This window comes from Chionomys nivalis, chromosome 7, assembly GCF_950005125.1.
Source record: "Chionomys nivalis chromosome 7, mChiNiv1.1, whole genome shotgun sequence".
In the NCBI taxonomy this organism is placed as follows: Eukaryota; Metazoa; Chordata; class Mammalia; order Rodentia; family Cricetidae; genus Chionomys; species Chionomys nivalis.
Window position 1 is genome coordinate 96,387,351 of NC_080092.1, and position 12,960 is coordinate 96,400,310.

Genomic DNA, 12,960 nt, shown 5'->3' on the forward strand with positions numbered 1-12,960 from the left:
GGCAGGCCTGGGCTGGCTTTCCAGCCTGTGCTCGGTAGGGGATCGGGAGTTCAGATGGGATACAGGCCTGCCCTGCCTCCAGCAGGCAGTGGGTGACATTACGAACCACCCCAGGCAGATACAGAGGCCTCTGTAAGAAGGCTGGGAACCAAATGCACCCGATACTGACAGGAAACAGATATCTGACCCCACCTCCCAGCAGCGCCTCCGCCCCCCCCCCCCCCCGCAGCCCCTCCTCCCGGAAGTCCTCGCCCTGGTTACCACACAGAGTCAGTGTCCAGTTACTTCATTTTACTATATTTCACAGTTGTAGCAAACAAATCAAGGTGCAAACAGGGTTTATTTCACATTAATATATTAACTGGATTTTTCTGTGTCAAATAAATAGGGAATTCTCTTTAAATAACCATCTCCTCATTTTGCAACCAGACCAGGAATAAGAGCAAATCTTAGTACATCCAGGGGGCATGAAGCTCACACAGGGGCAGATGGCAGGTGTCAGGTCCCATGGTTGGAGGTGCTCATTCCCAGACCACATGGCCTCATCGGACGGACATGCATTCTCCAGCCCTCCTGTGGAGAGGCCCCTGGCAAAGGGACAGGAGAAAGGGGAACTAATTCCCAGAAACTCCACCAGAGGGCCTTCCTCCTCCGCCGTGCCTTTGCTTCTGATGCCACCAACTACTGGAGGCTCAGGTGAAACACCCAAAATCAGGGGCAACAGAAGGGACAAGGACAGGACAGGTGCGGCAGGCTGTGACTGAGGCCAGAGCCTGGCCAAAGGGAACGTGGCCTTCCAGGGTCAGGCGCATACCAGGGGGAAGGAATGTGAACACAGCCTGGCAGGGTCCAAGGGGGAGACCCAAGGCTGCTCTGATCAGCCCAAGATTCAGGCTGAGGGGGCTGGACTGTGGTGGAGGAGTGGCTAGAGAGTCCCTCTGTGGGAAGGAGCTACTGCAGTGAGAAACAAGGGGTCACCCCGTGCTCCCGAGAGCCCCAGAAATGATGAGAAGGAAGATAGACAGAGCAGCGCCAAGGGCTGAGCTAGTGTGGGAAGCTGGGAGGCGCTCGCAGAGGCCAGGAGCCCCAGCCTTCCATCAGGGCTGGTTCCTGGTAACTGTTTATAATCAGGCCTGGGGAAGATCAGGGCCCTCCCTGGCCTCCCAAAGTCCCAGATGCATCTCCATGGGAGGCCCAGGAAGGGGCTGTCCGAGAGGCAGGGAAGTGGGCAGGGTCTACTGGGTCTTCTTGTCCTCTGGGGGGTAGTAGGGTGGCGGTGGAGGCTGGCTCTAGAGGAAGAAACAAAGATCACGTGAGAAATCGCAGAATGAGCTGTGGTCTCTTTCACCTCAAGCTCCCAGGTTGTGGGACAGAGAGGGCAGAAGGTCTCACCCACTCACCGTGGGCATGTAGACATTGTGAGGATTGCCTGGGTTGTAATAGGCGCTGGCAGCTGCTTCAGCAGCCTTAGCCTCAGCTGTGAAAACAAACACAAGGAGGAATGGCAATGAGCGACAACCCCCCTGCCTCGCCTGAGTTCAGGGCAGCTGGCGCTGGTGACTCAGACCACCAAAGGCTTCAGTGACTTTCCTAAGCACCTGCCATGTGCTGGCACTGTCCTTTGCGGTCCCTTTACATGCCCTTGGCATGAGTCTGTCAGATGGTCCTGGTGACCATCTGTAGAAGAGAACACTGAGGCAAACAGGGTGACCCTTCCCAGCCCAAGGTCACTGCTGGCTGAGCACCAACCTCACCTCACCTCCAGACTGTTCTTCATGTTCTGTGCCACTGCACACAGAACACAGGCCTAGCCCATGACAGGCAAGGGCTCACTGAACCCCACCCAGCCCTTGGAATACAGCTCTTCACCACCAGGCTTCCACTCTGTTGGTCCCTTCGGGTGGTGTGTGAGCCAGAGGCCCCTCATCATTCGAGGCTCGCTCTCAGCAGGCTCTGGCCATCCTGTGGGGTTCTCTGTAAGACCCCTGAGGAGAGACTGCTGGTCCTGAAGGCTAGCAGCCTACGGGCCTCACCTGCAGGAGTGGAGGGGGCACTGGGGCCGCTGACTGGAGGTTCCATGGGCCCAGGATAGGGTGGCGGTGGGGGCTGTACATAGCCCATGGCTCCATCCATCATGGGAGGTCCCGGATAGAACTCTGCTTGGGAAGAGAGTGAGAGAGACAGTGAACAGCCCCGCTTGCTTCCCTCACAAGGCTACTCCTGGAAGTGGCCAGTCCAGTTCCTTGGGGTGCACTCTAAACTCTCCAGTGTCTGCTGGGTCTAAAGTAGGTGAAAGGGCACATCTCCCCTCTGCAACCTGAAGGTGTGGTCAGTGGGCGGGTGGGGAGGCAGAGGCTGGGCAGCAAAGGACACACTCACCAGGTGGGGGCGGTGGGTAGGGGTAGCCAGGAGGGCAGGGGTACATTCCATTGGCGACTGGCGGGGGAAAGACATAGGCCCCGCTGGGCATGTAAGGGTACCCATAGGCTCCATTAGGGGCTTCACCTCTGGAGGCTATAAGTACAAGGGGAGAGAGAGATGAGTGTTGCCTGCCTCAGGACTGATGGGTCCCAGGACTGTGCCCACAGACGTGCCCTGCAACCATTCCACTGCCCACCCCACTGGGTCTGCCTAGGTCACCATGTGGGGAGGGGAGGGTGGAGGAGAGAGGGTGGGGGTGGAGGGGAGGGTGGAGGAGAGAGGGTGGGGGTGGAGGGGAGGGTGGAGGTAGAGGGGAGGGTGGAGGAGAGAGGGTGGTGGGTGGAGAGGAGGGTGGAGGAGAGGGTGGTGGGTGGAGGGGAGAGGAGGGGGTAGAGAGGAGGGTGGAGGTGAGGGTAGGGGGTGGAGGGGAGGGTTGGGGGTGGAAGGGAGGGTGGAAGAGAGGGTGGGGTGGAGGGCAGGGCTGAGGGTTGAAGAATGAGAGGAACAAATGTTGAACACGGTGCTTGATATTTATGATGGCTGCTGGATGGTAGTTTAACAGTTGGGTTTTTTGTTTGTTTTTTAGTCCAGACATTTCTGTCAAAATGTTGTACGCCTGTTATGGGCAGAGGAAACCCACAGACGATAATTACAGGTTTCTTTCCCAATTCCCAGTCCTGTCAGCTGGGCCCAGATAGTTACCTCCTGGTGCTTACTATCAAAAAAAAAAAAAAAAGTCAAACAAGAAACCCACATGTTAGATGTCAGGTGTGTCCTTAGCCCGCAGTTTTTAAGAGCTAGGATACCTTGAGATGCCACCTGGAGCATCCGCTGTCCAAACTCAATGGCGCCCCCTGCTGTGAAGGTCAACTTGTAGGAAGCCGCGCCTTCCCAGCCACCTGAGAAGGGACAAGGACAGTGAAGGAACAGAGAGGAGAGAGAAAACGGGTTCCATTCAGAGAGATGGCTCTTTGTCCTCTTCTGGCGCTCATCCAACACCGAGGAGGGAGGCTGTCGGGAAGGGGCAGGGCTTCTGCCTGTACCCACAAAACACCTGGTGCTGCAGGCCGGCCTGGCTTCTGCTTGTGGGTTTCATCTCAACAGGGCTTTCCCCCACCCACAGCCAAGTACACTGCCAGAACCAAGGAAGGCTACATGACTGATTGCCAAGCCAATGACAAGGGGGAGGGGAGGGAGGCTTCTCCTGACCACCAGCAAAGCCTTGGCAGCTCTCCTGGCAACTGACATGGAGGTTCAGGGTAGAACTCTCCTGGGAAGAGGCAGCCTGGCCTGGCAGGGTGTAGGGGGCTGAGGCTGACACACACTACCCTGGAGTCTGGGAGTCGGCCACAAAGCAGGGCCCTGCCAGCCTGGCTCTCATGGAAGGCTCTTCCCAGGATGGGACATAGCTTCTCCCAAACCTAAAACCTGGGCCTTCCCGGGGGGGGGGGGGGGATGAGCACAGCACATTTTTCTGCTGGACTCGCGCTCTGAACATAAGGGGCTGATTTTCCCAGCTCCTGGCAACCAAACCCCACGTGTGCCGCTCAGCCATTAGCCCAGGTATCTGAAATTAATTCACGGCTGGGAAGGGGGAGGCTTGGACAACAAGTCTGAAAAGGGCTCTCCAGGAGGCAGTCGGAGATGTCCAGAACACCTCACAAAGAGCCAGTCGTGTCCCTGAGGTCCCTTGTCACCTACCTCCTGCTTCAGCCTTCACTGTCCCCTTAATGAAGTTGGCACCAAACACCGGCTGCTTGATCTCACAGTCCTTCATCAGATAGAAGGGCATCATAAAGGACTGCATGGCATCCTTCCCCTTAGAGAGAAAGATGACCTAGGGGAGAGGCAACCAGGCCGTCAGCGCTAGAATCTAGCCAGCTTAGCCCTTGCTTCCCACCCGTTTTCCGTGTGCTGGGTCTGTTCCTAGCGCCAGTGCAGGCAGCAGAGCCCAGCCACATGCTCCTCCTGGGTGCTGTAAAGTAAAAGGCCCAGGTTCTGCCTGGAGACACCGACTCAGGTGTGCACAGGAGGGATCTGCAGGCTGCAGAGAGTGAGGGTACACCATTAGCATCTCAGAGACTAAGGGGGTGGCCGGTGTGGTGTATCCATGGAGGGGCCTGCTATGCAGGTGCCCGGCAGGGCAGGCTCCTGAAGCTGGGAGGCAGAGCCCAAGCTCAAACAAAGTGTAGCACAAGGGTCCAGGAGAAGGGATCATCGTGACTTCCTATAGGTCACACTTTGCCTAACAGCCACAGAACTCTCCTGGCCCACATCTGGAAACCCCCTCAGTCTCTTTTCTCTTAATCACGTTCATCTATGATACAGGCGTGTGTGGGGGTGTGCCCACGCCACAGTGCACACACGGAGGTCAGAGGACGTCCTCCCCTTCCATCACGTGGGTCAACCCCTGGGTTTCCAAACCTCCAGAGGGGCGGTTCACATCCTGCAGCCGTGCGCTCCTAGCCGTCGTGACACCTCGCTGGTGGGAAGCCACAGCCAGTGGACGCCCCTTTCTCAACTACTCTTTTGTATTACTCAGAGCCCACAGGCTCATTCTCAGGCGAGGCCGATTCTGCAGCCTGGCATCTTTCACGCTGTAGGGTTCTGCTGGGCTTTGTGCCCAGCCTGGAGGCTGTGGCCCTGCTACTGTATCCTGTTTACCACAGCCATCTCTCTGTGCACATGAGCCTCGAGGGCTTCTCCAGGCAAGTCATCGCTGCAGCTGTCTCCGACCTCAGAGAGACTTTTGTGGAATCTGCATGGCCCAGGTCAGGAAAGCAACGCAAAGGGCCTGGCCCAGGGTCATGTGACAGAGAAACAGGCAGAACAAAGCAATAGTTTTCCCCAGGGTTCGGAGGCCACTGGTGTCCCAAGGCTGAAGGAGAGACACACGTGACACCAGAAAGCAGAGGCTCTAACCTGCTGCACAACTCACCCGGTACGGGGTTAGGTAGACAGTGCCTTTCTTGGTCCCTTTGAAGGCCTCTGGCACATTCTTCATGTCATTGAATGTGAGCTCCACATGGTCATAGGTCATCAGGATGCTGTGATGAGAAGACAAAGCCCTGGTGATAGTCTGGACTCGGGTTTCGTCCCTCACAAGCAGCAGGGCTTCAAGGAACCCTCAGTGAAGCAGCAGAGAGGGGCAGGTTGGGCCTACAGCCTCCAAGGAGCCCCCAGAGGAGAGAACCATCTTCATCTCCGGCTGGATTCAAACACCTGGCCTTCTCTTCGGTTCAAGTTGTGGGGTGGTGGTTTGGGAGCCGCATTTCATAAAGCTCAGGCTGGCCTCGAGTTTACTAAGTTCCTCCTGCTTCTACCTCCCAAGTGCCAGGATTACAGGCTTCTACCACCACGCTGGTTTCGTGAGGTGTGAGGGATGGAACCCAGGGTTTTGTGCAGGCTCGGGAAGCACTGCCACCCGAGTCACAGCCGCAGCTCTTTGACTGTTGTGGCAAAAAAAAAAAAAAAAAAAACCTAATATAACTGGGTGGTGGTGCACACCTTTAATCCCAGCACTCAGGAGGCAGAGGGAGGCGGAGCTCTGTGAGCTCGAGGCCAGCCTGGTCTACAGAGCAAGTTCCAGGACAGCCAGGGCTACACAGAGAAACCCTGTCTCAAAAATACCACAGCAACAACAACAAAACAAACAAATCCCTAATATATAAACGTGAGTCTAATGGGATTTGGAGATGTAGCTCAGTAGTATTTGCCTAGCATGGTCATGGCTCTGGGTTCTTCCCCAGTGCCCCCCCACAATAAACAAAGTCAAAAAATGACTCTACCCTTGCATTGGCTCCTCTGAAGCTGGAGTTACAGATGGTTGTGAGCTGCCTGACATGGATGCTGAGAACTAAACAGGTCCTCCGAGAAAGCATATTCTTTTACATGCGTGTGTGGTTTTTTGAGACAGGGTTTCTCTGTGTGACAGCCTCGGCACACTACTAGACCAGGATGACCTTGAACTCACAGAGGTCTGCTGGCTTGGCTTTTGCTTCCGGGAGTGCTGGGATTAAAGGCGAGGGCCACCATTGCCTGGTGAGAATGCATTCTTAACTGCCGAACCATCTCCCCAGCCCCTCAATCCAAGCTTCAGCTGGAGCTGCAGGAAATGTCGGTACATAAAGCCCTTGAAATAGGTGCGCGCGCGTGTGTGTGTGTGTGTGTGTGCACACAAGTATTTAATTCTTGGGGAAGAGTTGGCAGTGTTTATCTCCAACAGTGGTTTGTGAAGATTAATGTTCACTAGTTTAAATATCAAAGTTTGAGAACTGCACTTAAATTTCAATTATTACTGACACATCTGTTTCAGAAGTGAGGTTGAGGTTCTTCTCAGAATCCTATTTAGTAGCAGTGAGCTGAGTCAGGTGCTGAGCCCCCCCCCCCCGGGGGGGGGATGAAGGGAGGTGCGGGTAGATACCTTCTAGAAAAGACCCAATTTAAGAGAAGGAAAACCACTCTCAGATGATGAAGCCAAATAGCTCTGGTGGTAGTGGCGCCTGAACACCCTGCACTCAAAGGCCTGAAGTAGGGCTGCGTCAGGTTCAAAGCCAACCTGAAATGAAACAATGGCTCAAAACCCAGAGAAAGTGGTAGTGGAGGAGGCGGGTCATCGCATGGCGGCAAAGTACTTGGCCCAACCGAGGCACTGGATGAAGTTCACCAGAGAACCAGGGTCCTCAGACTGCATGATAAAAAGCGAAAAACCTCCAAGTTCACATGGTTTCATCTGTCTCCTCCTCATCCCAAATATCCTTGGTGCAGTGGCAACACAGGACATAGAACCAACACAATGAAAGAGGCCAGCTCTGGTTAGAGAAGTGATTTCCAGATACATGCCGGGCTGGCCAGAACCTGCCAAGAAACTAGGGGGACAAAATCAGCATATCCAGTCTGCATCACCCTGCACCTTCTCCTCTGACTCATCAAACACTCCCAAGTGACAGGTCCCAAGCTGGGTGTCGGCTTTGCCCTCCACCACGCCACCCTTGGCCTTCAAGAGAAAATTCAAGCCTGTATTCAAGTCCGGAGAGTCTGATTTCCAATGTCTAAAGAAGGGGAAGAGAGAAGCTGTCGACAGGGGCCAAAAGTTGGAGAGAAAAGAGTGGATTGTGTGGGGGAGGGTAGAGAAAAAAGAATCCTGAAGTTAGAGACCTCTGCTCTGGGGACTGACTTAGGCCATAAGGAATTCAAAAGAACCAGACAAGAGACAAGCCTTCACAATGCCCGCTGGTGCCAGGCACTGGGTTGAGCAGCTGACAGCCACTTAGTTCCACCTCTAGGGCCTCAGCCTTTCTCTTGGAGTCTGAGAGGTTCTGGAATACACGAGAAGCCCGGAGAGGAGTAGCTAAGCCTATTGATTGTGGGGTCAAGATACTTGCCTCAATTCTTCACAGCGCTAAGACAAGTTATTCACCCTCTCTGGGCCTCACTTGTCCTACCCGGAAAATATGCATCATAGTGTCTGCGGCACAAGATTAAGTACTATCTAAGGCTGAACAGACGCAGTGGCTGCCGCGTAGTAGCAACTTAGTAAATGTCCAATAAAGCGCAATGGTTTTTACGACTCCACATGGGAAGGGGCTCAAGAAAACACCCGTCGGCCTCACTCATGGCCACAAACCCTGACACCATCCTGCTGCCCCACCCCCACCCAGCACCCCAGCTGATCAGCACCCCAGCTGATCAGCAACACTCCGGTCCTCCAGCCCCGCCTCCGGCCGTTGCCACCCCTTCCCCCCGCGCTCCATCAATTTCCTTCCTTTCCCACCACATCCCACCGCCCACCGCCCACGGTGGCCGACACCCGCCCTTCGAGTCTCCAGGATCCTTCCGCCGGGTTTTCACCTCTCAGTGTTGTTGACGATCACTCCGCCACCCTCTGAGTGATTCTTGTTGAGCGCCATAGTCTCTCCCACTGGGGTCCCGAGACTCGCAACGCTCTGCGCCTGCGCTGGCCTTTGGCCCGCCTCTAGTGGCGTCGTTGGTATTACAGTCAGCCAATCACAGCTCCTGCGCGTAGGCAGAGCCACCGCCTGATCTCCAATGTCACGTGGCGAGAGTTTACTCCCGCTCCCCCTCCCCCCCCAAGTTGCACCTGCATCACAAACAAGCCGGCCAACTACAATTCCCAGCAGGCAATGGTCCCGCAACCGCGACCTTGCCTTGAGTTGAGTGATGAATGCATTCTGGAACTTGTAGTCTTTTTTTAACTATTGGCCAGGCTTGCTACGTTATTTACAAAAGCTTAAACCGACCTCCTCACGTTAAGCAATCTCAATCGAAGGAATGTAACTTTCGTGATGATTTGGTGTGTGCAACGTTTAAAAGTCACTTAATGAGCCGCCTTCTTATCGCGAACTAACCTGAGTGGTTCGCCCATACAATTGGGTGTGATAGACGCAGTCCCCTTCTAGGGTGGACTGGAAGAGTCCGAGCAAAATACGCTTTAATCAACTCACGCGAGTCGGACTGTGTGAATCCAGGAGAGAGCGGTCCGCTCCCCTTCCTCTTCCCCGCCCAGCACCTGCCGCCAGCAGCAGCTACCTCGCGATGGCGCTGCTTCCCTCTGTAGTGCGACTAGCTAGTCCTACTGGGTCCCCGTTGGAAGAGTTAAACAGCAGGGTTTAAATGAGACCTGGGATAATTGCACGAAACCAGACTCTGTGAGGCCATCAGCCAAAAAGGACTTTCAAAATATCACTGACTCAGCTTGTGACCCAGGACTAAGCGTCTCGCTAATGCGTTACAGTGAATCTAAACTCCATCTCTCTGAGATGAATCCTTCGCAGGGCAGGGCCGGGAAGGATTGCGGAAGGTCCCCAGTATCCTTATCTTAGGAGATCAGTGTTCGATTTGAAGCAGACAACCAGCACTTCGGAGGCTGAGGTAGGAAGTTGCTGCAAATTGGAGGTCAGCTGGGGTTGCATAATAATTCCCAGACCAACTTCAGCTACAGTAAGACAAGCTGCCTTAAAAACGGGGCTGGGGAGGGAGGGTCTGAATAGATTGCTTTTCCAGAGGACCCGCTGTTTGTTCCCAGCACTGAGGTCAGACTTCTGACAACCGATTGCCTAGCGCCAGCAGCTGATGTCTCTGGCCTTCTCACGCATCATATATAAATACACCCACCTACATAGATGCACACACATGCATATCATTAAAAAATGATGAAGTGTACATTTTTAAGATTATTTCTCTGTTTTCATTTTGTGCGTATAACAGTTTGCCTGCGTGCACGGATGTGGACCACAGTGAGCACAGGAGCCGCAGGAGGATGGGAGAGGGCTCCTGTTTCTTGGAGCGGGAGTTCCAGATGGTTGTAAACTGTCTGCATGTGCTAGGAACCCATGTCTTTTGCAAGGACAGGAAGTGCTCTTAGCTGCTGAGCCATCTTTCTGGTGCCATAAACTAAATCTTGTTTTAAAAAAGTAAAATCCAGGGGCTGGAGAGATGGCTCAGTGGTTAAGAGCACTGGCTGCTCTTGCAGAGGTCCTGAGTTCAATTCCCAGCAATCACATGGTGGCTCACAACCATCTGTAATGGGGTCTGGTGCCCTCTTCTGGCCTGCAGGCATACACACAGACAGAATATTGTATACATAATAAATAAATAAATAAATAAATATTGAAAATAAATTCTTTTTTTTCTTTTTTTCTTTTTCTTTTTTTTTTTTTTTTTACACGGAAAGTTAAGCCACTTTATTTAATAGGACGCCGGAACTCTGCCATTTTCCGGCGAAGCGGCAGTAGCCGTCTCCAGATCCGGTGGAACCTGGCAGACAGCGCGGCGCGACACACTCGTGAGCACGACGGGCGAAAATAAATTCTTAAAAAAAAGTAAAATCCAACTCTATATGGTAATATACAGAGTGATGATGAAGAAATAAACTCTTATCTGCATGCAATAGGATACGGAGAGAACCTCAGGCAGGAATTGCAGCACTATCTCTCTGAGACACAGTTTTGGGGAATTTCGGGGTGACTCACAGTGCAAAGGATTCTTTTGTTCTTTAGGGTTTTTTTTGTTTTTTTTTTTTAACTAGGTACACTCTGATAAAAGTCAAAATGGCCACAGAGTTTTGTTTGTTTGGTTTTTGAGAAAAAGTCTCTTGTAACCCATATAGGACCACTAACAAATTCCTGGACCTCCTACTTCTACCTCCCAAGTACTGACAGTATAGACTTCGGCCACCTTACCTGGCCAGATTTATTTATTTATTTTTTTTTGAAATATCTTTTTTTTTTTTTTAGATTTATTTATTTATTATTATGTATACAACATTCCTCCATGTATGCTTACATGCCAGAAGAGGGCACCAGATCCCATTATAGATGGCTGTGAGCCACCATGTGGTTGCTGGGAATTGAACTCAGGACCTCTGGAAGAGCAGTCAGTGCTCTTAACCTCTGAGCCATCTCTCCAGCCCCTGGCCAGATTTATTTATTTATGAATTTACTTAATATACAGGGTCTTAGGTAGCTCATGTTGGCCAGGCACGAGCTACGCAGCTGACAGTGACTTTATTTTATTTTATTTTATTTTGGTTTTTCGAGACAGGGTTTCTCTGTAGTTTTGGAGCCTGTCCTGGAACTAGCTCTTGTAGACCAGGCTGGTCTCGAACTCACAGAGATCCGCCTGCCTCTGCCTCCTGAGTGCTGGGATTAAAGGCGTGCGCCACCACCGCCCGGCACTGACAGTGACTTTAAACTCCCAGCTTCCTGGCCTCTACCACCTCTTGAATTGCAGGCCTGGCTGGGCGAAGTGCTGGCGATCTGGTGACTCTGGGATTCCAGGCACATTAGGCAAAGCTCTAAACTGCACTGTGTCTCCAGCCCCAGGTTTGTTAATTTATTTTTTTAAGAGCAAATTCCAAGCTGAGTGCAATGAAGCCATCAGGAATCAGACCTAAGAGGACTGCTAAAAATTTGAGCCCCTGCTCCTTGTTTACCTGTTGAATTCCAAGCCATCCAGACTGATCTGGTCTACAAAGAGAGTTCCAGGACAGCCAGGGCTGCTACACAGATAAACCCTGCCTGGGGTGGGGAACCTAAACAAAGACAACACCAACAACAAAACCAAACAAAACAAAAAAAAGAAAGTAAAATAAAATGAAAAGCCAGGTAAGGTCCTAGCACTCTGGAGGCAGAAGCAGGCAGTCCTCTGTGAGTTAAGGCCAGTTTGGTCTACAGAGTGAGTTCCAGGACAGACAAAGCCCTACAAAGAGTTTATATCTCAAAAACAAACAAAACAAAAACAAAAGAATAAGGGGCTAGAGATGATAGGGATTAAGAGTGCTTGCTGCTGTTCCAGGGGACAGAATTCAGTTCCAGCACAAATCAGGCCACTCCCATGAATCCGATATCCTCTTCTGGCCTCTACAGATACCTGCACTCAAATGCTCTCTCTCTCTCTCTCTCTCTCTCTCTCTCTCTCTCTCTCTCTCTCTCACACACACACACACACACACACACACGACTTGGGGACGGACTGGTAGGAGGAAGACAAGGTTTCTCTGTGGTTTTGGAGCCTGTCCTGGAACTAGCTCTTGTAGACCAGGTTGGTCTCGAACTCACAGAGATCCGCCTGCCTCTGCCTCCCAAGTGCTGGGATTAAGGAGTGCGCCACCATGGCCGGGCAACAATTTTATCTCTTGATCTGGACATTACAATGGACATAAAATTTATGAACAAGCATGTTTGGGCCAGTTTCCAAACAAATGATTCAACACTTCCTTGAGTGGATTGTTGGACTGGTCCAGCTAGACCAGTGTTTCCTGATTTACACTGCTGTTTTTCGAGAACAGAGTATCTATGGGTACAAGTACCTTTGTTTTATTTCAACCTCCTCTTAATTTTTTTTTTAAGTTAAAAAATTTCTTTTTTTGTCAGATGATGGTGGCTCACTGAGTATCCCAGTACTCAGGAGGCAGAGACAGGTGGATTTCTGAGTTCAAGGCTAGCATGGTCTACAGAGCGAGTTCCAGGCTGGTCTTGAACTTGCAGAGATCCGCCTGCCTCTGCCTCTTGAGTGCTAGGATTAAAGGTGTGCGCCACCATGCCCAGCTCAACCTCCTTTTTAACTCTCCCCCATTTTTAATTTCCTTTTTTCTTATTTATATTTTTTATGTATGAGTGCTTTGCATGTCCACCTGCAGGCCAGAAGAGGGCATCAGATCCTAACACAGATGGTTCTGAGCTGCCACGTGGTTTTTGGGAATTGAACTCAGGATCTCTAGGAAAGCAGTCAGTGCTCTTAACCTCTGAACCCTCTCTTCAGCCTCTCCTTGTTTTTTGTTTGGTTTTGTTTGGTTTTTTCAAATGTTTAGGTTGGTCAGATGAGGTAGCTCATGCCTTTAATCCCAGCACTCCAGAAGCAGGTGGATCTCTGTGAGTTTGAGGGCAGCCTGGTCTACAGAGTGAGTTTCAGGACAGCCAGAGCTACATAGTGAGACTCTGCCTCAAATATTTGTATTTAAATTTATTTTCACTTATCTACTTTTATGTGTTTCGTTTACATGTATGGATATGTATCACT

The 12,960-nt window shown here is 51.8% G+C and overlaps 1 protein-coding gene across 4 annotated transcripts; it reads right to left on the reverse strand.

Moving 5' to 3' along the window:
* Positions 1-270: 270 nt before the first annotated feature.
* Wbp2 (WW domain binding protein 2) lies at positions 271-8,382 on the reverse strand. 4 transcript variants are annotated; one of them, XM_057776178.1, is made up of 8 exons: positions 8,272-8,382; positions 5,360-5,468; positions 4,123-4,258; positions 3,228-3,320; positions 2,380-2,514; positions 2,034-2,156; positions 1,401-1,477; positions 271-1,289 (listed from the first exon to the last, which is right to left on the reverse strand). In XM_057776178.1, exons 1-8 carry the CDS (start codon positions 8,328-8,330, stop codon positions 1,236-1,238), a joined length of 786 nt encoding a protein of 261 aa, XP_057632161.1. In that variant the 5' UTR covers positions 8,331-8,382; the 3' UTR covers positions 271-1,235. The 4 variants fall into 4 exon arrangements, with proteins under 4 accessions (XP_057632161.1, XP_057632160.1, XP_057632163.1 ...); XM_057776177.1 differs by having other exon boundaries at positions 2,034-2,159; XM_057776180.1 differs by lacking the exon at positions 2,380-2,514.
* Between the last annotated feature and the right edge of the window lie 4,578 nt (positions 8,383-12,960).

Excerpts from the sequence above, each read along its gene's own strand:
- Wbp2 (XM_057776177.1), bottom strand. The coding sequence starts at position 8,330 with ATGGCGCTCAACAAGAATCACTCAGAGGGTGGCGGAGTGATCGTCAAC. Across the intron at positions 3,321-4,122 it reads AGTGAAGGCTGAAGCAGGAG|GTGGCTGGGAAGGCGCGGCT; the intron begins GTAGGTGACAAG and ends GTCCCTTCTCAG. Across the intron at positions 2,160-2,379 it reads CTACCCACCGCCCCCACCTG|CAGAGTTCTATCCGGGACCT; the intron begins GTGAGTGTGTCC and ends TCTCTTCCCAAG.